The 24,827-nt window shown below is 39.8% G+C and overlaps 3 protein-coding genes across 5 annotated transcripts; 1 reads left to right on the forward strand and 2 right to left on the reverse strand.

Annotated features, from left to right (window-relative positions):
* Positions 1-1,081: 1,081 nt before the first annotated feature.
* Positions 1,082-2,157, reverse strand: LOC135426347 (uncharacterized). The gene has a single exon (XM_064679408.1). The coding sequence runs from the start codon at positions 2,062-2,064 to the stop codon at positions 1,192-1,194; it is 873 nt and encodes a 290-aa protein (XP_064535478.1). The 5' UTR covers positions 2,065-2,157; the 3' UTR covers positions 1,082-1,191.
* Positions 2,158-2,374: 217 nt separating this feature from the next.
* On the reverse strand, positions 2,375-5,147 carry IKKepsilon (I-kappaB kinase epsilon). Its single transcript, XM_064679406.1, has 7 exons — positions 4,988-5,147; positions 3,905-4,931; positions 3,696-3,847; positions 3,454-3,581; positions 3,309-3,384; positions 3,129-3,253; positions 2,375-3,060 (listed from the first exon to the last, which is right to left on the reverse strand). Exons 1-7 carry the CDS (start codon positions 5,069-5,071, stop codon positions 2,484-2,486), a joined length of 2,169 nt encoding a protein of 722 aa, XP_064535476.1. The 5' UTR covers positions 5,072-5,147; the 3' UTR covers positions 2,375-2,483.
* A 352-nt stretch (positions 5,148-5,499) lies between these two features.
* Positions 5,500-24,763, forward strand: LOC135426343 (uncharacterized). 3 transcript variants are annotated; one of them, XM_064679404.1, is made up of 7 exons: positions 5,500-5,795; positions 5,874-6,227; positions 6,291-6,491; positions 19,919-20,106; positions 20,170-22,169; positions 23,121-23,796; positions 23,864-24,763. In XM_064679404.1, the coding sequence occupies exons 1-7, from the start codon at positions 5,743-5,745 to the stop codon at positions 24,598-24,600; spliced, it is 4,209 nt and encodes a 1,402-aa protein (XP_064535474.1). In that variant the 5' UTR covers positions 5,500-5,742; the 3' UTR covers positions 24,601-24,763. The 3 variants fall into 3 exon arrangements, with proteins under 3 accessions (XP_064535474.1, XP_064535473.1, XP_064535475.1); XM_064679403.1 differs by having other exon boundaries at positions 5,874-6,491; XM_064679405.1 differs by lacking the exons at positions 5,500-5,795; positions 5,874-6,227; positions 6,291-6,491 and adding an exon at positions 19,663-19,811.
* Positions 24,764-24,827: the final 64 nt, after the last annotated feature.

Here is a 24,827-nt window from a genome sequence, read left to right on the forward strand (position 1 = left end):
AAATACATACACAATTTATCTGTAAAAGGCATATTTTTAATATATATACATATAGTTACATACGCATATTTTATTATCCACTTTCCTATCAGATAAATAATAGGCAAGGGTCTATGTTTAAGAGCCCATGAAGCTTTATGAATGGCAAAAAATTGAATTTTTTAGCAATAATCAGAACACAAAAAATCAATATATACAAAAAAATATATATATCTATATTAGCCAAAAACAAAAAACATATAATGTACGTCATTTGGTTCTTTGACAATGATATTGTACTTATGTGCAAAAATATAGAATATTTCGTGCACAAAATAAAATGTTGAAGTTGAAGCCCATCAGTTAAGCTATAACTAAAGACAGGATTTATATTTATATATATGTTTATTTATATAAATATGTATAGAATACTTATAGAAAAATACACCTAAAAATACTATATCTACAAACAAATATATATATATATATATATATATATTTATCTATGTCTGTATGCATATATCTATTTTTTTTATTTTACTTTTATTGTTTCGTTTAATATTGTATGTACCTACCATGAACAAGTAAATACAAACCATTTCATTTCGATTTAAATAAAGAATTAAGCATAAACCTATTCTATTTTTCTATATGACTTTTGAGCAAATTAGTTCTAAAAAGCATATATATATTCACAATGTATACTATCACTGATTTAAAATAAAACTGTTTACTTTTTTCTTGAGTGTTAAACAAGTATGAACTATTTATTGGAAAAAGTTAATAGAAAGAAGCACAAAGTTAATAATTAATAATCTCGCCTGCTATACAAACCGGACTAAAACCGAAGAATTCCGAATCGGGGATTGGACTCAAAAAAATTTAAATATTTAAAAATTAATTTTATGTTCTGTACGTACATTGTTACACAAACATACACAAGCATATGTACAATCTACAATGGCCATTCTTTATATCTGTATATAAATATAAGGATTATTTAGCTCGAGCACGTCATTATTAGTCGTGTCCCTAAGAAACAAGACACGCACCCAACTCCTGGTAAGTGTCCAAAACGTTTTTTCAAATCGATAAGACACAATTGTTTTAATTAATTTTATTTTGTTATAAAACGTTTTTGAGCTTAAATTGACTTACATAAAATATAAAAATAATTATAATATATACACATAGTACAGTAAATATAGTCATTCAGTCAAAGACAGGCATCAATGTGTCAACGTTATGCCGGCAGAGGGGACAACGGTTGCCACCTTCAAAGCGGCGAAGCTGTTGTGAACACTCCTTACACAGGCAAAAATGCCGGCAGGGGAGAACAACGATGTTTCTGTTTCGCTCCAGGCAGACCACACAATGTGTTCGGCTCCCCGACGCATTTCCAGATGGTTCAGCAACCTCCAATTTTTGCAACACCCAGGATAGATGTCGATTAGTCCAATTAGACGCCCACTCTAAGACCCAGCGCACTTTTGTCGAGATCTCATTACGCAGGCTTCTCAGCAGATAGACGGCAAGGAGATACACATATCTGCGAAACATATACAGTACCAGCAGAACAGCGATGCCAATTGACAGTCGGAAGACGTTGTTAAGCAGGTACGTGCCACGCTCTACAATATAACTAACTAGCTTATCGAGTAGCAATATTATATAGTCTACAATACAAATGATGGCACGCGGTAGCAGTAGTAGGATCCACAGTGTACAATTGCCAAGTCCAATGAGCACGTTGCCCAGAAATAAGACGACTTCCTCTGCCAAATAGCGTGCCAGACTAAGCCCATCTCCGGTGCCATAGTATATGTAGTCGGACACCTCGCCGAACATGTGACGAAGCTCGCAGTAGAAAAGAGTGCACTCCTTATATATAATAGTAGCTATTTGGTAACCATCGCATAGGACCTTCCAGATGTGCGCGCCGGCTTCAACGAGACAGTAGCCTACGAACCAGCTAGCAGCCAGGAAGTAGTATACGACCGCCACGAGAGTCTCAATTACGGCCGTAATAGGCCGTATTAGCACCACATCGAAGATATGTCCGACTGTGCTCAGTAATGAAAGCATAGTGAGCACAAATACATTGTAAATAAATTATAACGAAAACCAAAACTAAAATGATAACAACAGCAATGCCACCCCTTACGAGCGCAGAGTTACTATCGATTGCACTATCGATAGAATTTTATTTTGTACTATCGGTAACTTGACAAAACAAATATCGAATTCGATTTATCTCAAAGATTACATTCGATTTTAATTTACGTTTGATTTTAAAAACTAGCAGCTGGGTATTATTTGCATTTAACTATGTTTGCTTTACACATGTTGCCGTGCACTATACATATTTATTTTATATGTATATAAAGGAGAGATATTAAAATGCGCACTGTTTTTATACAAAATATTTACTTAAGATATAGTACAAAAAATAATTCAATAATAATAATAAGTGTAGAATTAAATTTCTAATACATTTTGAGCCCCTATGGCAAGCTGGCCTTTACATTGCCGTTTGAAATTCCTAAATTATTTAGCAAAGCTATAAGCTCGTTATTTTTTCTCATTACGGCCATCACTTCTAATTGCTGCTGCTTCATAATGCGCAGACGATTGCGTTCCTCAATTTTGGCCAATTGGTTATTGCTGTTTATATTCTTGGTGTCTAGATCAAGCTTCTGCTCAGATTTGAAGTGGTAAAGCTCATCGCGAATACTATGCAATTTGCGCTCGCAATCGCGAACGTCCTTCTCCAAAATCTGAGTTTTCAGATACACCGTTTGTGCCAGTTTATACCAGTCTGCCAAGCATTCGGCCATTTGCGCTACTGCGGGATTTACGTTATCTAGCAACAGCTGCTTAATACGTTTCCCATTGTGGTCAACTTTGATTTTCTCTAGCGCGTGGAATTGTTCATCGTTGTATGTTAAAGTGCGTGTTGCACGATCACGCAGCAAATGCTGCCAAGAGTCGCGCAGACGCTCTACCAAGTACTTTGCCTGTGCGCTGGCCCGAGTGCGGCAGGGACATTTCTTTCCATGCATCAAGGACGACCACTGATCGCTGTTAATTAAGAATATCAGCAACATGGTTTACGTTTGAGCCAGTTGAGCTCGTTGAGTTTGGCTTACTTCAGTTCGTCGTCGGTAACAAAATGCTTGTGCATCTGCGTGATAACATCGGCTGCTCCATCAAACTCACTTTTTACATTATCCAGGGAAACGAGAAGAGACTTTAGCTCCTGGTCGCCTTTTGTCTGCGAAAAGAGAACATGCTGATCATATGAAACGATATGAAGGTGCTCGGCTTACCACATTTGCCATGATGTGCACCACATCTGCGTAGTCAACTACAGTCGACAGCAGCTTGTCAAAGCTTTCGGTTTTTCTATGTATGTGTTGAAATAAATATGGTTTCTAGACGTACAAACACTTCTTTCTCTGCTTCTTTACTCACTTCAACAACAATGTAATGGTGGTTATAAGCATCTCTATAAATTGCTCAACTCCCCTTTTGATAAGGATATCCATGGTGGTGAAGATATCCACGCGTCGTTTGCATTCATGGCCCACGCTGCAAGCAGCCTGTGAAAGGGAAATGTGTAAATCGAAAAGTTTTCTCGATTAAGATTCGTCATATATATATATAATTATATATATAGTAACCCAAAACTAAAAGAGAAGTTAATGGGTATATACCTTAGCCAGACTCGCATCATTTTCAACGGATACATTTGGCGGAAACACTGGGAACTTGGGCAATTCCAATTGATGTGGCAATTGGACATTGTTATCATCGTTGCTGTAAAGGAAAATGGGCTGCTCCGTAGTTGTCTTGGGAAACGCTTTAGCTGCAAAATAATCAACTATTAGAAATAAAAACTACGAAAAATGGGCATATATTTTACCGATGGTCCGTCGTGACACTTTCTTTTCAAGATGTTCGTTATTAAAGAGCAATATTTGCTTTTCCAGTGGCACCTCGGTCTGCAGGAATATGCGCTCGCGAAAGTTGTCAATCTGCTCATCTGGCTCCAGGAACACTTCTACAGAGCTGGTGCGATTCGTAAAAAAGACGTGGATAACACGCTTGCGCAATATTAGAGTTACTTCTTGGAAGAATCGATCAAAGGACCAGGTCTTCTCCCGATTCTCCTCCAACAAACCAGCCAGTAAAGGCGTGACGAGCGTCTTGAGACCTTGCGATAAATGTGCATGGGGTGGCAGAGTCGTTGACCACTCAATAGGTCCATTTTCGGCCAACTGTGTGCCGGATATGACGCCAGAGGCCTTTTTTGTGGTTATTTGGTGCATTGTCTCGCGGTTCTTACGACCCCCGAATGGCCTGAAAGGCAAATTCCCAGTAGCAACATGGTAGAGCGTCACCCCAATGGACCACAGATCGACATTGGCGGTAAATGATCTTTGTATGGACTTGCGCAGCACCGCGCGTTCATACAGATCGGGATGCAGATATTCCTCAGTACCATACAGCGAAGCAAATGGCTGATTGTCTTCGAGTTCACGGGCAGCACCAAAATCGGTCAGCTTATATATGGTTTGACCATCTTCAGATATGAATTTCATGATGTTGCCAGGCTTGAGGTCCCGATGCACCAACTTATTGTCTCGCAAATGTTTCATTCCAGCGCATAGATGCTCCAGCACCAGAAGGAATTCTTGTTCCGGAAGGCCGTACGAATTCTCCGGATCATCAAGTATATTAAATAGACTGCCGCCAGTACACAACTCCATAACTATAACCTTGCCGCGTCCCTCTTGATCCTCCTCAATGGCCAACAATTTGACAATGTTTTCATGGTTTACTTTTTTCAAAGCTTCGAACTCGCGCATTTGCACATCGGCGGGGCGCATATGACTGTACGGATTGAAAGTTTTAACGGCAACGGATTCGCCAGTTGTCTTATTCACTCCCTGCAAAATAGATTAAATATGTGCATATGCCACATAAATGCATAATGTTTCCCTACCTGAAACACAGATCCGGTGGCGCCTTTGCCCAGCACGCTGGTTGTACACCAAACATAGTTCAGAGAACCACGCAGGAATGACATTTTTGAAAGAATCTATTTTATTACGATATTCCAAGAGGCATTTATAAAATCAACTTTAGGTAGATAAAGAGAAAATGAATTTGTTTTTCATATTTTCATCGGTTTCGATAAGTTGATTACCATACTTTAACAATCGAATAGATCCAGAGCGACTATCGAACTACCAGTTCCATTACAATATAAATATAGATTGAATTGTTCAGTTCTATACCACATTTTAAGATAAAAACGGTGTTTTATTTGCAGAGAACATCTTTTTTGGGAATGTGTATTTGCATAAATTGCAAACGTACTTTATCTAAAGACAAATACCTTAATGAGCTAAATTGCTTCGTTTTGGTCAAATACGGCCAACTTAGGAAAACTATCGATTACGGCTATCGCGTAACACACATCTTTAGTTATAATTTGTTTTATTTTTTTAGGCTGCGACAAGTTAAGCAGCACTTTACTTATTATTATTTGTAAAGGCAACACAGTATGACAGTTTTGTGCATAGTTTAACAGATTGCACCATTTCGTTATTGAACGAATGGCAATAATGTATATAAAATAAAGTAGTTTAAGCATAAGTGGGCGAGACAATTGAAACATCCTCGCGCCGAGTAGCGGGTCGCCTTGTTATATCGTGATAATAAGCGGTGCGTGCGTGCGCGCTGGAAAACAAAAGAATGAAAATTAGATTGCATTTAGTGCGCTTTATGTACATTAATCTAATACTAAGGTAAGACAACAAGCTAGTCAGAAATCTTCAATGTGCAACTAACGATTTGTTCGTCGCGACTCTCGATTTTTCTTGCAGCTGCTGTTTCTGGCTATATGATAATGCTGCTGCAGCAGATGTTTCCTCAGCAAATGTTGCAACAGCGGAAAACGCGAACAGGGCCGTGCATCAGGCAGAGGCTCGAGTGCAGATTCCATTGGCCCCATTGGCGCCAGGCTCAGAAAATGAGGAGACTTTCGGCATACCGTTAAAAAATTTTAAAACAGTTACAAATGTGGCAAAAGAAGATGCGCCACCAACCGCGACCACACCAGTGTCGACGGCGACGACGACGACGACGTCACCACAGCAAGAGGAAGATAACATAGTGATGAAGTTGGGCAGCTCGCCAAGTACTAGTGCAGAAGCTATAAGCGACGCGGTAAAAGACACGTCAGTGAATATAAAAGTGCTGTCGTCTGATGTAAATATCAATAATAATAACCAATATTTTAGTGTAGTGCCTAAAAATGATAAAAGTAATAGTGCAGAGGAGAAAGCGACCGCTAAAGTGCCAAAAAATCAGTTAAACAAAATTAATAATATTAATATAAATAATAATATAGATGTAAATCAAGTAGACAAATTGCAGCAACCAAATCAAGGTGGCGATGCGGCCAAACCAATTCCAGCTCAAGAGCAACAGCAGAAACAAAGGTAAGTTGTTTTTTTGCACTTTCATTATAATTATAAGCAGAATTTCCATTGCACACGCACATATTTTTATACATATATAAGTGCAGGTTTGGGTAATGCCGGGACCAACTGACCCCCCATAGCGTAATTGCAATTATCAACATTAACTTATTTAACACAAAGCGTGCCGAGCTGCAAGTTGCCTTCATCTTGAACGTGAGAAACCGCTCGAAACGCAAGTTACTCGCAAATAAGAAGAGATATCAAGAGAGCACGAGCTATCGCTTTGCTCCTTGCCAGTGTTTCCAACTATCGCTTCAAAACAGAAGCTAAATGCAATGTTAAAAATAGCTACAAATAAATCTGTTGAAATTTCAACATCTGTAAACTAGCTAGACAACAGCTGAATTAGCATCACTGCTTCTTAGCTCAGGCGACGTAATCTTTGCTAATTCCCGGTAACCAATGGTTGAATTTTCTTAATGTTGTACATATTAAAACTATAATCTGCAAATAGTTTTCAAATTGCTTCTACATATTTTGTACTAGCTCGTACTCTTATCACCATTGTTTATTTGTTAGACTATAATTATAACGTGGGTAAACAAGAGTACCCTTCTCAAGAGTGCCCGACTCGAAGATACCCTCTAAGCCCATTTTTTACTCATTTGTAATGGGTTCAATAAACATATAATAACAATAACTGGCAATCATGTGTATGGAAAATCTTCACTGCCGTTTTTTTTACTCGTTCACAATGCGTTAAGTATCCTCAATTGGAATATATACTCGTGTATATCCGCGTCAGTAAGATTGAGCCATATTGAGCCACGTTCACTTTTTAAGCTAGTCATCGAATTGTGTAGTGGGATAACACGTCACCTCGTACCGTTAAATCGCGCAAATCTATAAACTATTATATAAGTCCAGTGGCAAATCGGAAAAATCAATACTTCATAGAGTTTCACGCTGTCGGCTCTAACCGCCTGCAATTTACTTAATTGTTTTTCAAAATCTCGAATGAAAAAAAATTTACTTTATGGATACCCCACTCTAATTGTTAAGAAAGTATGTTTTAATTAGAGTTTGGTGTACTTTTCAACCAAACACCGAATGAAAAAGAATGTTCGCATGTAAGTGTTTGAATTTTGAGTACAGGGTATTAACTAGTCGGGCACTGTTGACTAGAGCAGTCGTGTTGGGTTTTCCCCTGAAACTCTCGCATTGCCCGCAGCATACATTCTGATTCATGAATGCTGCGCGAAATGTACCTAATAAGAACTTATATAATAAATTTGCTGTCCTCAATATTGATAAAATAACTTGTTTGCAAATCGATTTTAAGGGGGAGGGCTCGAGTAAATAAAACTTGTTCTACATATGATTATATAAGAACGTATAATCCAAATTTGAAGTAGATAGGATCTAGGATATTGGAGCGTACCATTTTGACATAAATTTGTTGACCAAGAATAATGTTGTGTGAGTGTGTGTGTGGGCGTGTGTGTGTGTTAGTGTATGCATGCATTTATGAATATGTATGCATGCATGGTTGTTTTCTAATACCAAACGCAGACCAAGCTTATTTGCCTCTGTGCTGCTAATTTAAATATAACGAATTTCTACCAAGTGCTCTACTCCTCGATTCTCAAGAATTCAAGTAGGCTCTGCAGTTTTTCATGCTTAGCTAGTAGTGGTGTTTTCTTTTTGGTGTTTTTTTTTGTATGTTTGTATGAACAAACATATGTATATGTATATGTATGTATATATATATATATATGTATGTATGTATGTATGTACATATATATGTATGTATGTATTTACATTTATATGAATGTATGTATGCACGTATATGTATATGTATGTATGTACATATTTATGTATGTATATATGCACATATATATGTATGTATTCATGTACTTATGTACACATGTATGTATGTTCATACATATGTATGTATGTATGCTCATATATATGTATGTACATATGTATGTACATATGTGTATATATATGTGTGTACATAGTTGTGTATGAACGTATCTACATGTATGTATGTATGTACATATGTATGCATGCTTATATATATACAAACGAACATGCATACTTACATAACATGCATACTTATATATGCAGACATGCTCACAAACATATATGTATGTATGCTTGCATATATTTACATATGCTAGCAAAAATGCATGCATACATACATGCATGTATATATGTATGTGTATGTATATTTATATGTATATGGATATATATAAGCATATATGTGTATGTGTATGTATATATGCACAAAATATAAAAAATATTTAGATCGCATTTTCCACCGATCCTGCGAAAAGTGTAAAACACGTCTCAAATGTTTATTCGTCACCCACCAAATCTTTGACTCCCATTTCCACCAAGGAGGAATTCTTTTTCCAAATAGAACGAAACACCCATCAGGTGAATTTTGACAAAGATATTTGCAAATGTTTTTGAGGCCGATCGGATGGTAAACAAAAAAGTTTCATACAAACGTTTTTCGCGATTTTTCCACACGTGCGGGTGGAATTTTCCCGTCTTAACATGCACCTACATCACCTAAAGTCACTACAGTGAAAATTTCAGCTTCCTAGCTCGTTCAGGACAAACAGTTTTATATTTGGAGATTACGTCGGAAATGTTTTCTTTCATTTTATACATATTATTTCTTTATTTTTATATTAATATATTATTGATATAAATATATTCAACAGTTTCTTGGGTTCTTCGTTGCTTATCTACATTTTGAACACGTGTGACTAACGTTTAATAGGTCAAAGCAAATAAAATTTATAATGCTTCTTCATAATAGTCTAAAGCTCGTAATTCTCTGAATTCCCTTTAAGCTAGCTAATAATTTAAGAAAAGTGCACGGCATATGAGACGTTAAGTTACGCAAAATAAAAATATATTTAAAAGATGCGCAGAGACATAACACAATATTTATTTGATGGTAAATTAGTTGCGTGCTGGACGTACGGCAGGTGAAATTATGGGCAATATACATATATAAACTGAAGAGATCGCAATGGCGAATGGGCCGAATGCTGACAAAAAGCACCCACGCAAAGTCTTGTCACAATGCATTTTACTGGTAATTTGCTTTACAGTTTTCAATTTATTTTCCTTGGCTCTTAAACGGCGGCGTGTGAGCGGCGACTTTCTAAATGCCTCGGCTGTCGCCTGTTGGTCTATCCAGCTGTCTGGACTATCTATTGGTGGCCAATTCATTCAAAAAACCAAACTGCGTCGGGCCAGATATTACTCTTTTTTTTTTTCTTTTCTTATTTACGAGCCGGCGAGACGCTGTGGGAGTTAACGCCAACGCCAAAGCCGATCGATGCTCGTTCGATCCTTATACGGCCTTACACAACATAGTACCAAAACACTTTGTTGTTTTTGTTGTTGTTATTTGGTAAAAGTGTTAAATGGTATCATATTAAAATGTCCAGTTCGATTTGACTGGACCTCATAAACGGACGCTAGCATAAAACATAATTTTTTGTTGTGTTAAGCTTTTGCATTTGAAAAGTGAATCGAATACGCCTTCGAATGGCGTGCCAGAATGAAGCGACCAATTATCAAGCATCTGCAGTCTGGCAATCTCCTTCCAGACATTTCACACATGACAGGTGATCGCAGCTTCGATGATCGTAACTTTCACTTTCAGCGAATGTGTAAGGACTCTGTGAGTAAGTTTTGCAATTTAGGCTTTCGAAAATGCATCATGATCTTGTTACTCTGATCAAAGTTGCAACAACAACAACAAAAACAACAAAATAAAGCCATAATCACGTCCAACAACAACAACAACAGCAACAACAACATGATATCGCTATCAAACTAACGACAATCAAACCCATGCGCAACGCTATCAGACTTAATGGCTGCGATTGTTGCCCATGCAAATGATTAAGCTGCCTTGTTGTGGGAGATTGAGGCTCAGCACCAAAATGAAGCACAGATCACCTCACCTCAATGTCTCCAAATTTAATTGATTGTGAGCGTGCGCACATTGACTTGGTTAATCAATTTGATCACCGATCGCTGATCGCTGATCGCCGATCACTGATCTCGTGTAGCTGCATCGATTAGCCTGTTGCGCGGATCGGCATTGCAAATCATGGTCTTGTCGTACACCTTCACTTCGTTTTGTTTTCGCATTCCTACTGCATTTTCCGAGCACTTTTTATGTGACGTAGGAGCGCCTGTCCACATACAAATAAATCCGGTTTTCTCATTGTTTTCTTTGTTTTGCCGGCATTTTTCCACCATTTAATTGCAGTATCCATCAAGCTAAATGCAATCTGGCATCGTAGGCGTCGAATTTTACTTTGGCGTAGGGGCAATTGCATTGCCGTTTGTGTAGCCTGCACCCGTTCAAAATGTATAAAAACAAGCAGAAGGAGGTATTTAATAAATTTAAAAAATACGAGTAAGAATACTCCAGAGAGAAGTGCTCGACTAGAAGATACTCTGCGTCAAAATATGGAAATTCCTTTATATACACTGTGCCTTTTCTTACCACACTGTGGGCAATGCTTTCCGGAGTAACTCCGGTATTTATAGTCCCATCAAATTTTCAGGCCCAAGGCTACACCTCTAAAGTAGGGTTGTTATCCATGGGGTATTCTGGAATCTTTCTTGCTGCTTGGAGTTGGGTACTGGGTATATGTTAGTCGAGCACTCTCAACTAATTTGCTGCAATTTACAGCTCGTCTTTGGCTACTTATAGCCGCAAAACCAACTCTTTGGAGCCAGAAGAAGTCCCCTTCGTCCGTTTCTGTTCCAGCTGGCGGCTGGCGATTGCCTCGAGTCAACCACTTAGCAGCCCGTGTGTGTAGTAGTTAGCAATGTTTAGAGTTGTATTTGTTGTTTTGGCCGTTGTGTAAGCGCAGTGACACAAAAACACTTTCGCATTACAAGTGTTTACCTTGCAATGGGCTAAGCAGCAAAGACAACATCAGCGGGAAATTCAATTGTCACTTGCGGCCCGCGGTAACCTTTATCTGTTTGTGGAAAACCTCACGACGCACTAAAGGAGCTGTCGATGTCGATGTCGATGTGGATGTCGATTGTGTTTAAAAATAGCAAAAACAAAGACGCTCATCAAAGGCGCTCGGAGCTCCGCGGTGGCCACTAATATCTTTGACGGCACAGGCTGGAGGCAAATTGCCAAATGGTTTTATTTTTATTGCTTTTGCGCAAAGCCTATGGCCTATGCATGAAGGTTGCTTGGTGTGTGCAGATTTATGGGCAACAATTTCACTTTCTGTTGCATTTCCAATCATGCACTTTATTATTTGCTTAAATTGCTTATTAATACCCCCATCCCATAAAAATGTGAAAAAAAAAACATAAACCTAAGTTGTAAAAAAGATAGGCAAGTGGAGATATCTGAGTCGATATTGTGTACAGGTTCTTACCCAGCATCAAGATGCGAGTCCATCGAAACACGCCAATCTTGAACCCAGAATTCAATATCCTATTTACTATAAACCCAACATCCAACCTGGGTTAGTGGGATACAGAAGAGTCGAACCTAGACCTGAATAGAACCGTATTAAAAAAAAAAAACCTGAATATATAATTAACTAAATTTATGATCAACTAAAAAGTTATATTGAGAATTAAAGGAATTTTTAAAATTACTTGCCTAGCCCGAAACTGAGTAAAGTATATAGATCGAACGACCGAAAACGGGAAAACCTTGATAAGTTATATACAGGGAAACAGGATAAAGCCTCCATCCATCCCAAAAGACTATGCTGGTAACCGTGTTCTTCTCGAAATCTCAATTATCTAACCGAAAATCAACTCCAACTCGATTTTTAACTACGCATAAACTCGTAAGCTTCATTCATTTTACAAACTTGGAGTGGGTATTATAATTTTGTCGGGAAATGTATTACGCATGGAAGTGAACGTCTACGACCTCATAAAATATATATATATTCTTGATCAGTGTCAAATGCCAAGTCGGTATAGCTATGTCTGAACATTCGTCTGTCTGTTTCTATGCAAGCTAGTCTCTGATTTAAAGCTTAAATTTAGATAGGGTTCGACTTTTTATTGTGGTAGTCGGGGCGGTATTATAATGCTGGCAAAATTTGAGTTCTCGTTTAAAACACCTTTTTGAAATAGAATTTTTGTATAAAACTACGTTTAAGAATTGTTCTTCCCTACTTCTAGTATCCTTTAACCCTACACTATATATGTGCAGACTTTTGTGCTTAAATATGATATAGAATCATTAATGCTTAGACTGAAACCTAAAAAATATTTATCTGAAAATAATACAAGAGCCTGCATACCCGAATAGCGGGTGCTTTATTTTGATACCCTGTAAAAAGAAGGTAATATTGCAGTTGTGGAAATGTATGTAAGGGGGAAATCAATCCCATTATAATGGGCACACAACATTTGATCAGAAAGAGAAGCATTGTTTGAATCTGTCTTTTCGCCTGAATGAATTTGCGAACTAATGTTGTAGAGCTGGCTACAGGGTATCTGTCCGACGCGCCCTCTCCACTAGAGCGCCTGGCTTGTTATGTACAATAATGTTTGTGTTTGGGAGTACAGATGTCTTGTGGCTATTTCTATAAGCCGTGGTTGTATCCCTAGAGCTCGATTGCAACAGAAAAAGGCGTCGGAAACGAATTAGCCCCCGCAACAATTCAAAAGGGGGCAGACCTGAGATATCAGAGTTGCATTTTTATACAGAATCTATGTGCATAAATATGAATTAGTTATGGCTTTATAATTTTTGAACATATGAAATATGCATGTTTACTTAAAATTATTACTTATTTTAACTAGAGCTATGTCCGAGAGTTTTATGAGCGAGAAAATATAAAAAGAAATGATTGCCATAGGTTAACATAAGATTTTAGATCTATTGAAATCTTGAAGATATACCCTTCATTGGGGCCTGTAGAGTGTGAAAGTTTCATCTGTGCGGATTGTTTAACTTGTTATCAAAGTAGCGGCAAGTTTAGCAGCGGCTTCAACAGCAATAGTAATAACATTTCACACACACACACAGACAGGCACACATACACACATGCATACTTATGTGTGTGTGTGCACGCGAAGCTGTGCGACAAGTTTGCCGGCAAGCTGCAGTTGGCACGCGGCTAGCGATTCGCTCTGCAAGTGCACTGCAATGGCGTTATGAGTGCTCAGCTGAGCTGAGGGGCGAGAGGCAAGAGGCGAGGCATACTCTTTCCACCTGTGTGTGGTATGTGACGTGCTCTCCGCTCGCCTGCTTGTTGTGTGCGTGAGTCTGTGCCAGTGTTGCCAACTGCCGCTTCGAACAAGCAGCTAAATCTAATGTTAAGCTGCATTAAATTGGCAATTTGGTTCGTGTATTAGGATACAAAATGACAAAAAGCTGCGTCCTTTTGGGAGTGTACTTTGAAGCAGTCTATTTTTATAAACGTTTATTGTATTTAATCAAAAATAACATATTTATGAGAATACAGTTAGCTTAGATGATGTTTCGCCTTAGGCGGCGAACGGGGTTAAAAGCGGCTTATGTGAATAAGTCTGGATCAGTTTGAAGCAGTTAAAAATGTTAATTTGATTTTTTAGGCAAATTATCCAAATTGTCTTTTTGTGGCCAATTAACTTTGGATAGTATTAGACTTGCAGTAGGTGCAAAAAGGTGGATTATTCATCAAATCATTCCGAAGCTTCTGCTTATTATATTTTGACACTATTTTACTGGTTTCCTTTCGTTTTGGCTACAATTTTTCTTTTAAATAGCTAAAAAGCTAAAAATAACGAAACAGTCAAATTTCAACTGTTTCGACTTACCTCTGTGATTCGCCAAATTTGGCTAGCAAACAGCTAAATGTGGCAACACTGGCCTCTACCTGGTTGTGTGCGTCTCTCGCTCTTAACGACATATGGCGGAAATTTCTGCACACTTGGGCCGCAATTACTAGAGCTTGGTTGTAACACGTTCAGTTCTCATTTCGATTTCCAGTGGTGCGATCGTGCGCTCGCACGCTGGCTCGGTGAGTCCGCGAGGCGCGATATCTATCTATCCAAGATCAAGTCCACATCAGTGTTATCCTGTAAACTAAACCTAGTGTCCTGTTCGTACGTGTAAGACGTGGTGCCAGCAGTGCACTCGCTTTGTATCGTTCATTTGCAAAAGTAATTAAAACGATTGTCAAATCCTTCGTCCTTAAACGGCAGCAGCAACAACAACCACTCCAACAACAACAACAACAACCTAAGCTTTTAGCCATAAAATTCATTAATGGATAAAGACGCCAAAGTGGTTTCGCATGTTTGTTTCTTAACAAATATTTATGAGAGCGCTTAATTGCAATTATTCAGTGTCGCCAGCAGAAATATTGTTTGTCGAGCCAATATTTATTAGATCTTCAATGCTGAAGAGGCTGCTATTGATATTTGGTACAGGAAATCGTCTTATTGATCTTCGCACCCAACAACTGACCATTAAATCTATCCGAGTGTGCAAATGTAGCGACAACTAGAACTCTAGTCGGGAAACCTACCAATATATATATTAAACTGTTTATCCTGATTGACTTTTTGGTCATTAAAGCGAATGACAATTCCTAAGAGCAAGGAAGCTGACATTTTAAGTATGAAATATTGACAATAAGTGGTTATACGTTTTTAGTTTACAATCCGGTCTCAAATTCATTTTCGAAGATACTTTTTAACATTCACTTAAGAGATGCTTCACACTTTTCGCAAATTTAACCAACCAGTTCGTGAAAAATTGGAGTCGAAAATCGGGTTCCAATTTATTGCCAAGGATCTTCATAGACATTTATTCAAGACATGTTAAAATTTAATCAACATTTTTTTACACAATATTTGCAATATTCAAATGAAATTGGGTTCATAATTGTAATCAATCATCATTGTAATCAATTACTAAATTGTTTAAGATGTATGCAATCTTAATTTTTTACTTTTATTTCAATTTTTCGTTTTTATCCGATTGAGTTTGAACTCTATTGGAAATGTGGAAAAGGAAAAAATTATAGTAAATTTCTCGTGAAATGTGTATTAAAAGTAATGTCTATAATTTTAAGATATAACCTGTTCCGTGAAAAGCCGGGTAATATCCGCTATTCATTAATATTTTAATAAATATGTGCATCTTAATGGAAATACAAAAATACGCGCTGCAGGTTGCATATTTTTGACGGACAGTTCTCTGCTTCTCTCTACTCCGCATTATACACACTTATCACATTTAAAAAAAATGAATGTATAATAATTACGAAACATATAAGATATTTTGAAACTTGCAATATATACTTATATATCTGTCAGGCTGCTTAAATAAATATCTCCAACAGCCTGAGAGCTAGTCCTGACTACATGTATCCAAATTTGAAATAAGCTTGATCTGCGCGTAGCCGGCGAGGACCTTCACGCTAATCTGGAGGCCATCCAAAAGTAGGCTCTTTACCAATTAATGCACATACTTATATGCTGCATATGGACACACATGGAACAAAATTTTAGTTGCAAGCAGTAGTTATGACCGTCGGCATTTGCAACGCCCACATAAATAGCTTTCGCAATGCAACGACAGAATTAGATTAATGATCCCAACAACAAAAATATGCGTCATAAAAATTCTCACATAATATTTGCTCTTGAACATGCATAATTTGCGAATTTCGTGTCAACTGGTGGCGTTTTATACAATAATGTTTAGAAGAAAAAAAAAGAATTAAGTTTTGCTGTGGAGAATTATAAAATGGTTTTATAGCATTGATTTTATGTTGAGGGATTCAGGTCAAATTATTTTAAATTGGCTTAACTTAATACCATTGTGTATAATATTTTAATTTTGTCGCGGAATGTGTTAAGGATAAACTCCAACCTCATCAGTCCAGTCGATATGTTTTTGAGTTATCATATTCTTTCGAGTAAACGAGCGATATGTTTAAATAGAATCTCTATATCATAAAGCTGTCGTAGATAAGATCGCGTTATCAAAGTTATCTTGTCCAAAACCTCATTTACTACATTCACTATGCTTTCTAGTTATAACATAAATCTTATTAATATTGGAGTAACATTTCATATTTCTCTATAGAAATAATCAATCATAAATGAGTTTTTCAAGATATTTTTAAGAAATCTAAATCGAAGCACAATAGAAGTTTTTTTTTTTTATTTCGAAATCTGGTATCCTGTTCCTCTATGTTAGCAACTTTTATCAGAGTGACATAATTACGTAGCTTAGCGAAAATTGTGGATTTACAATTAGTTTAACAGATTAGACATATATACATATATACACAGAAGCATATTTAGAGGTATTTAATGCAGTTTGTGACCTATATATATCGATCGACTAGGTCAGTTGGGTAGGTCCTCTTCAGTCGCCGTATTAGAAGGGATTAAATATTTGGTATAAGAGTATTTATAAGCCATGCAAGGATATATGATATATGGATGCCAATGATAGCCTTTCTCGTGTGTTAATATAAAATTCAATGAACAGGAATGTTCCCGTGGGATTCGACCAACAGGACAATGCTCTCTTCTAAGTAAATAACAAATGACAAAAGTTGAAGTCACTTCAAAACTCACTTTAAGTCGCTTTAAAGCCGTGATTTAATTTACCTGTAATATCTAATGAATTTTGTTTAAAATTCTTGGATATAAAGACAGTCGTGAATTGTCAGTCTCCTTGGATAGAGAGCTTACGCAAATATGTATCCGAACATCGCTGCCTCTGGGAATTGCTTAAATTAGGTTCTTTGGGTATTTCTCTGGCGGCGCTCTTAAGTAACTTTCCATGTTACATATTTTCACTTTTTGAAAAAATTTAGAAAATAAACATATCATGTTAACGGCAGTTTCCACAGCGTCACAACAACAACAAATGCCAAAAGTATTTCACATGCGGCTAATCTATTCAAATGCAAAAGCCAGAAATTCCTGCCAAACTTGTAGTTCAGAGCCGAAACGAGCCGGCTGCTCAGCCCAGTCATAAGTATTACAATATTGCAAGACAGATTTCGGTTGAGGTTTTGATGCAGACTGCTGGCCAACAAGTCATAAATATGCCAGCCAGGAAACCTGGAGTTTCCCCACGCCAGACATCAAGGTGGGCGTTGTTGTTGATACCTTGTTACGAGCGACTGCAGCTCAGATTTATTATAGAATTCTTGCATTTAAACATGATTTTGGGCGGTCCTAAAAATGGGTTGCAAACTAACAGCAACAGGGAAGTAACAACTTTGGCCCCGCGCAAATTGGACACATTTAACACGTTTAGCCGTAGTCGGGGAGTCCATTTGATATACTTTCTAGTGGCGTTAAAATTAACATAGTCTGCAGGTGTCAGTTGCAAGCGCACTTTAATGCCGCCATAAACAAAATCCTAAAAACCCAAGATCAATTGTTTTTTTTTTTAATAGTCCAAAATGTAAAAGAAAATGTGTACGAAAATGGGGCGAAAAAATGTCGGTAACATGCAAAAGTAAACTTTAATTTTATTTTATTTTTTACTTTAAAGCAATGTTAATATTTTTATGAACCCATCGAAAATTGGTAAAGGTGTGTAATGCTTTAGTGTAAATTTGCGTAACACGCAGAAGGAAGCATTTTCGATCTCATATATCCGTATATATATAAAACTGACTGACTGATTGACTGACTGATCAACGCACAGCCCATACCGTAAGAGCTGGGCAGCTGTAATGTTCACTGTAGTTACCTTATGTGCTGTAGGTGCACGTTAAGACGGGGTTTCGGAAAATTCCACCCGCATGTGTGGAAAAATCGCGAAAAACGTTTGATTGAAAATTTTTTGATTACCATCCGATCGGCCTCAAAAACATTTTCAAAGATATTTGTCAAAATTCACCTGATGGGTGTTTCGTTCGTTTTGGAAAATGCATTCCCCCTTGCTGGGAATGGGAGTCAAAGATTTGGTGGGTGACGTATACCCGTTAGTAGAGTATATATGTACTTGATCAAGACGATGAGCTGAATAGTTTAATAAGGCTATGAACACTGCAGTTAATCAAGAGTGCATTTCCCATGTTGGGCAAATGTGGGAAGAAAGTCTAATCAAAACTTTAAATATGAGAGAATGGCTGATTAGGTGGGGAGCCGAGAACATATGATATTATTAGAACTAGAGACAATAAATTCCATAGTAAACACCTATTAAGAATATCTTGACTGTCTCATATATATGAACTCAGTTGAGTTCTTTATTTAAGTCTTGAATGTTTCACAGGTTATTTAAAAATTAATTTTTTAATATATCGAGCCTAGGCTGGAAGTTAACGACGCGTGGGTTATTTCATATGTATATATTTTTATATATTTATATAACTAACTAACGGGTATTCCCCGGATTTGCACGGCCAAGGGTCTACGTGGTAAACATTTATTTCGATTTTCACTCAAACAATTGCATTTTTTGCTATCATTCATGACTCATTTAAAGTACTTAATTTTCGGTTATCCGCCCATTTTCAGACTCGTTTGTAGATTTGTCAATATCAGTTTAGCACGTTTTTATTCTTTATTAATTAGGCTAGAAAGTGTAAAGTCTATTGGACGAAGTGTGAAATATGTCTCCATTGAATTTTTACAAAGATCAGTCAATAAGTTAAAGGCAAATAACTACATTAAAACTTTCAGTTTGATTGATCACCAAAATAGTCAACCCTTCAATCAAGACAAACAGTTATATATATAGACTAGACTAGACTAGACTAGACTAGACAAGAACATATCCTCTAGCTATATATAAAGGCTAGATAGAGGATATCTTCTCGTCGGGCACTCGAGCGAATGCACTAGTATTTGCTTTTATAGATATGCGAGCAAATCTACGAGCGAGTATATAAACGGTCGCATTTTTTGTCATTTGTCATTTCAGTTTATTTTGAGATGTGCTATAGAATTACCTACAGCTGGTCTTTTGTATTTGTGGCGGGCTTTTGTTCTTCAGCCTCGTTTTGTTTTCGTTTCACAACTTAAACGCAATGCTATAGTTGTTGTTCCATTTCGATCTGAGAGTATTCGGCTAGCCAGTAGGTGTTGTTGGGCTGATAGGTGTGGGTGATGGTCAGATCAGTGCAAAAATATGGCGTTTCTTTAATCATTTATTAAACAACAAAATGCATATAGAACTATTTAAAGTGCTGGCAAAATGCTGCTACAATCCATTGTAAAATTTATAAGTTATGAGTTGAAGAAGCTGAGAACGAACATAACCATGTTTTTAATGTTCTTTTGGATCTTATGGTTTTCTCAAATCATTGCCATATCGACAGTGTTCATGAGGTGAGAGAATGATATACATATATAAAGACATTTATCATTTTATCGTATTATTGTGGCACATTCTTGACTCATTTATAAACAAATGCAATAACTGCTTCTCTCTTCAGCTTGCCCGAAATAATTACCGAGCTGCCCGCCGTAGCCGTGGCGGAGCTGCCTCTGGAGGTTGAGCACGTCAAAGATCGCTTGGAGTCAATCTTGCCGCACGAGGCGACGCACAGTTCAGGCAACAAAACCGAGGGTCAGCAGCCGCCAAGTCAGGCGTTTGAAATTGCCGAGGAAGCAGCTCAGAAAGGTGCGTAGCCATTGTGCATCATCGAAAACGTATTGCATTTCAATGAGTTCTTAATATTTGTAGCTGAACTGAACATCAACGATCCGGGCGGAGGATTGGAGTTCAATGCGTTCGCCAGCTCCGACTCGAATGCTACCGTGGATGGCAATGTGACCAGCGAAGGAGGCCAGATCGCAAATGCTGCGGCAGCCGCAGGCAGCAATGAGACTGTCGAGGAAGTGCCGATGCCCGTCTTCTCGGAGTGGGCGCAAAAGCAAATCGAGGCAGAGGCGAGTCGCGAGCAGGCCATGGAGCTGGAGCAGCAGGTTGTTAACAATTCGGCGCAGCGTCGAAATGCCACCGGCTCCGGCAGCGGCAAGCCGCCGTCGCTGAAGCTGCGCGCCAAGAATTATGCCTCGCCCGACTGCGGCGCCAAGATAATTGCCTCGAATGCAGATGCCACCAACACGGGCGCCGTACTGAGCCACTCGAGTGACGAATACATGCTCAGCACATGCGGCAGTCGTATCTGGTTTGTGGTGGAGCTGTGCGAGGCCGTGCAGGCGCAAAAAGTGGAGCTGGCCAACTTTGAGCTCTTCAGCTCGTCGCCAAAAAACTTTACAGTGGCCGTGTCCAAACGGTTTCCGACTCGCGACTGGAGCAATGTGGGCCGCTTTGCGGCAGAGGACAAGCGCACGGTGCAAACGTTCGAGCTACATCCGCATCTGTTTGGTAAATTTGTGCGCGTCGACATACATTCGCACTATTCCAAGGAACACTTTTGTCCCATTTCGCTTTTCCGTGTGTTCGGCACATCCGAGTTCGAGGCGTTCGAAACAGAGATCCGGCACAGCGATGAACTGGACGACTTTGACGATGACTTTGGCGGGCAGGAACAGTTGCACAAGACACTTTCCGGCACCGATGGCGGCGGTGCCAACATATTTCAAAGCGCCTCCGATGCGGTCATCCAGATGGTCAAAAAGGCTGCCCAGGTGCTGGTGAAACCATCCAAGCCGTTACGCTGGTCCACCGATTCCATGCTCTGTTTCACACCCACCGCTGGCCTTTACAGCTGCCAGAGCTGCAACAGCTCTGCCGTGGATCGCATTAACAACCTTCTGTCCTGTCAGTCGCAGCAGCTGCATCAGCTCCTCCTGCTGCCGCAGCTGCGCACACATTTGCTGCAGACTCGCATTTGTCAAGCCGACTATAACATCAGCATGGGCTCGTCCAGGGAGGAAGAGGAGCGCGCGACAAGCGGAATGGACAAGCGCCAAAGCTTCTACCTTAGCATGTTGCCTGCGGAGCATGTGGGTGCCATGTGCAAGCTTCTACAGGCGGAGTACAGCAGCGTCGTCGAGTATCCGGTTGAATTGCCTGAGGCTGAATGGCAGCGGAATCTCGATGCAGCACAGCATTTATTCGAAAATGTGACCATAGCTGACCCGTCCAAAGAGTCGGAACCAGAGGCTAAAGTTAACGCGCCGAATGATTCCCTGCCTGCCGTTACACCCACCTTGGAAGTAGTATCTGCCGAGATGTCCACGGCCACTGAAAAACCTGCAACCGATGCCCAGCTTGATCCACAGCCAACAGATAGCTCCACAATAGCGGCCCCACCATCTGATGTGAATATATTTAATGTACCAACTGCTGACACCCAGAAAAATCCCACACAAGGATCAGTACCCATTGTTCCCGACACGCCGACGGCTACGCCAGCATCGCAGGTTGACCCCAACGAAGTGGAGGCCTCCAAAACGCCTCCTAGCCCGACGACTAGCCACCCACCAACAAGCTCGGGCGAATCGGACAGCGCAGACCTTGTAGGGAGCGGCAACGGACTGGATGACAGCAATCTGTCCAACTGGGAGAGCATCGATAGCCTACTGACTACAACGGTTGCGTCAATAACGGCAGGTGGTGGTGCCGCTGCGGCTGCAGCGGCCGTGGTCAATGGCAATGCAAACATCGGAGGCACTGCCAATGCCGGAAATGCGGGTAGCCTAAATTTACAGCCAAAGTTAACGCACGGACCGCAATCGGAGAGCGTTTTCATAAGGCTATCAAATCGAATTAAGGTGAGTGGCAATTATCTTGGTATAGAAAGTTACGTGTTGTAAAATAAGTTGGAGCCCCGATTATTAATAATCGCTGTGACACGTCTTAAATTAACGTACGAAACAATCTGTTAAAATCAGATTGAGGCAAGTCTAACGTAAAACAAACCACAATTTAAAAAATAGTTTCCACATTCTCATCTCGACCACTTTAAGGAAATATTTTTTCGATCCGAACGAGCTGAGTCTATTTAACCATGTCCGACTGAGAGATCGCGTTGATCTAGGAGACTGCAAAAGCTCTAAATTTGAAATATATAACCTTCTTTACCATACGCAGAAAAAGTTTTTTTAATAATCGTTTTTTTTTTTCGTTTTTTCCGATCGATTTTGAGGCATTAGCATAAGTCAGAAATTATATGAGCTGCATTTAACAAACTTGCCATAAAGTTTCTTTGGTATTTGCACACATTATGCAGCCATATTCAGATTTTTTATTAAAAGCTTAAACAGATCGGACTATAAGCACCGAAGATATGCAAGAACAAATTTACTTATAGAGTGCCGCAGCGTAAACTGTGCATCAAGCTTTGTGCGTGCGATTGTGTGTGTAGAAGGAAGTTTTATTGATTGTAAGGGGAGCTTGGGTTAAGAATAACTCGCAATCGGGCCCGCGTCTTGGTGTTTCAAAGAAATCTACTCAGCGCGGATGTCAGTAAGGACATAGAAACTTCGTTAGTCTTCGCCCGCTTCCGTGGCGTGCTTGTGGCAGCCTCGCATGTTGTAGACGTATTACGGTTGGCTGCTATTACACCTGGCCACACCCCTATTACGTTATTCCAGTTAGAGCTTTGTTTCACCTATTTGCGAAGGTGGCCTTGTCATGGCCACTGTTTGGCTACATCAACAATGACGTCAAAGGCGCCAAGCAGCCGTGCGTTGTTAAATGTTATCCAATTCTGTCTTTTGCAGGCGCTCGAACGTAATATGTCGCTGTCGGGGCAGTATTTGGAGGAGCTGTCGCGTCGTTATAAAAAGCAGGTGGAGGAGTTGCAGCAGACCCTTACACAACAGTCGCTAACAGTGCGCACTCTGGAGGATCAGAGTCGACGATTTATTGACCAGGAACAACTCTACAAGCAGCAAAGCGCCGAACTGGCTGGCGAGGTGCGTGCCCTTACATACCAAGTGCAGGCCTGCATCCTCGTCATCATCATAGTGGGCACGTGCATCTTCCTTATGCTAGTGCTGGGAACTGTCTACTATCGCAAGTTGCGGCGCCAAACCCAGCAGTTGCTGACGCAGCCAACGACGGCTAATAGCCAGCAAAAGCTCAGCCGGCGCAAGTCATATGAGCAAATGATGCAGCAGTCGCCCGGCAAGCAGCGCAGGCCTAGCGAGGAAGCCATGCTCATACTGAATGGCTGTGGAGACTCGTCCCTGACGGAACAGTCCGATGCTGGCAACGGCAACGGCAGGCAGCGTAAAATATCAGTCTGCTATGGGAGCAACAACAACATTGCCAACCACATGGGTAGCACAAGAGCTTCGCTGCACAGGCGAAAAGGCGCAAAGCATTCCTGGCACGCTAGCTTAGATTCGGCGCAGGTTTCGTGCGGTGAGAATCCAGACAAGTTCTTCGATGTGGGTAAGTAAACTGATTGAATTCGCAACAATGGCAACTTATGCTAAACATATTTATTAATTTGTTGCAGACACTCTCAAGAGTAATAAAATGCAAAATAAGTCCGCCAAAAGGAAATCGCTGCAGCAGTTCCAACAGGAGCTGAAACGCCAGGAGTCGGCACCTGCCAGCTTTACGGAAAACAGTCTAACTGAGGAGCCTACGCAGAGCGACTTTGACGAGAGTCTTATCCTGGACGACGAAGATCTGTGCAATTTCATACCCAACACTGATTTGGCCTACAACGAATTTATGCCTGACGGCCCATCAGGCTACCAGATCCTAGACACAGTCGATGGAAAGGCTGACAAGGGTCAGGCAGTGAAAAAGTGTCGACGCGTTTCGTCCCCGGCGTTCTTTAAGTCGCCGTTTAGCAAAAATAAAAACAAAGGAGGCAATCTGAACGGCATGGGTGGCGTAAAGGGCAGCCAGTCGGCGCATGAGGCGACTTCTTGGGAGTGGTATCGCCTGAGGCGCAGCGAGAAGCAGTCGAAGCAGTTGTCAGTGCCAAGTGTATCTATCTCTTCGACACCCAATGCGAGCCTGGACAATTCATCTCTGTCGGAAATCAACTTTCCTTTCAACTCAACACAAAACTCCTTTCGCATACTAGGCGAGGCCATACTCTCCTCTGGCGAGAGTAGGGCCAGCGGCAAGGGCAGTGCTGTTGCCGCCGGCAGCAGCAGTAGTAGTGGCGCCAGTACCACATCCTCGACAACGAAAAAGAAGCAGCGTGCTTTCAATAATATATTTCGAAAAGTCTTTTGAACACGAAGACGTTTGCCGACTATTTAAATGTTTTACTTATTAAATTGTTCCCTGAATTGTGTTCAGTTAGGTTGTTCTACCAACGGCATCAATTGGACTGATGTTATCTACGTGGATAATTAAAAATTTTCGTGTGAATGAAACACTCCAGTTTTGTAAAATACCGGTCAAAAGATTCATTTTGTTTCTCTCAAGAGTTCCTTAGTGTTGCAGTAATATGCAAATGA

Source organism: Drosophila montana, unplaced genomic scaffold (genome assembly GCF_035044405.1).
Source record: "Drosophila montana isolate Dmon_TW-CO22-7 unplaced genomic scaffold, ASM3504440v1 contig_1_1, whole genome shotgun sequence".
NCBI lineage: Eukaryota > Metazoa > Arthropoda > Insecta > Diptera > Drosophilidae > Drosophila > Drosophila montana.

Coding starts and splice junctions, on each gene's coding strand:
- LOC135426347 (XM_064679408.1), bottom strand. CDS start 2,064: ATGCTTTCATTACTGAGCACAGTCGGACATATCTTCGATGTGGTGCTA.
- IKKepsilon (XM_064679406.1), bottom strand. CDS start 5,071: ATGTCATTCCTGCGTGGTTCTCTGAACTATGTTTGGTGTACAACCAGC. Junction 4,932..4,987: donor CCACCGGATCTGTGTTTCAG/GTAGGGAAACAT, acceptor TCTATTTTGCAG/GGAGTGAATAAGACAACTGG. Junction 3,254..3,308: donor TGCACATCATGGCAAATGTG/GTAAGCCGAGCA, acceptor CTCTTTTCGCAG/ACAAAAGGCGACCAGGAGCT.
- LOC135426343 (XM_064679403.1), top strand. CDS start 5,743: ATGAAAATTAGATTGCATTTAGTGCGCTTTATGTACATTAATCTAATA. Junction 6,492..19,918: donor GAGCAACAGCAGAAACAAAG/GTAAGTTGTTTT, acceptor TTCTCTCTTCAG/CTTGCCCGAAATAATTACCG. Junction 23,797..23,863: donor AGACAAGTTCTTCGATGTGG/GTAAGTAAACTG, acceptor AATTTGTTGCAG/ACACTCTCAAGAGTAATAAA.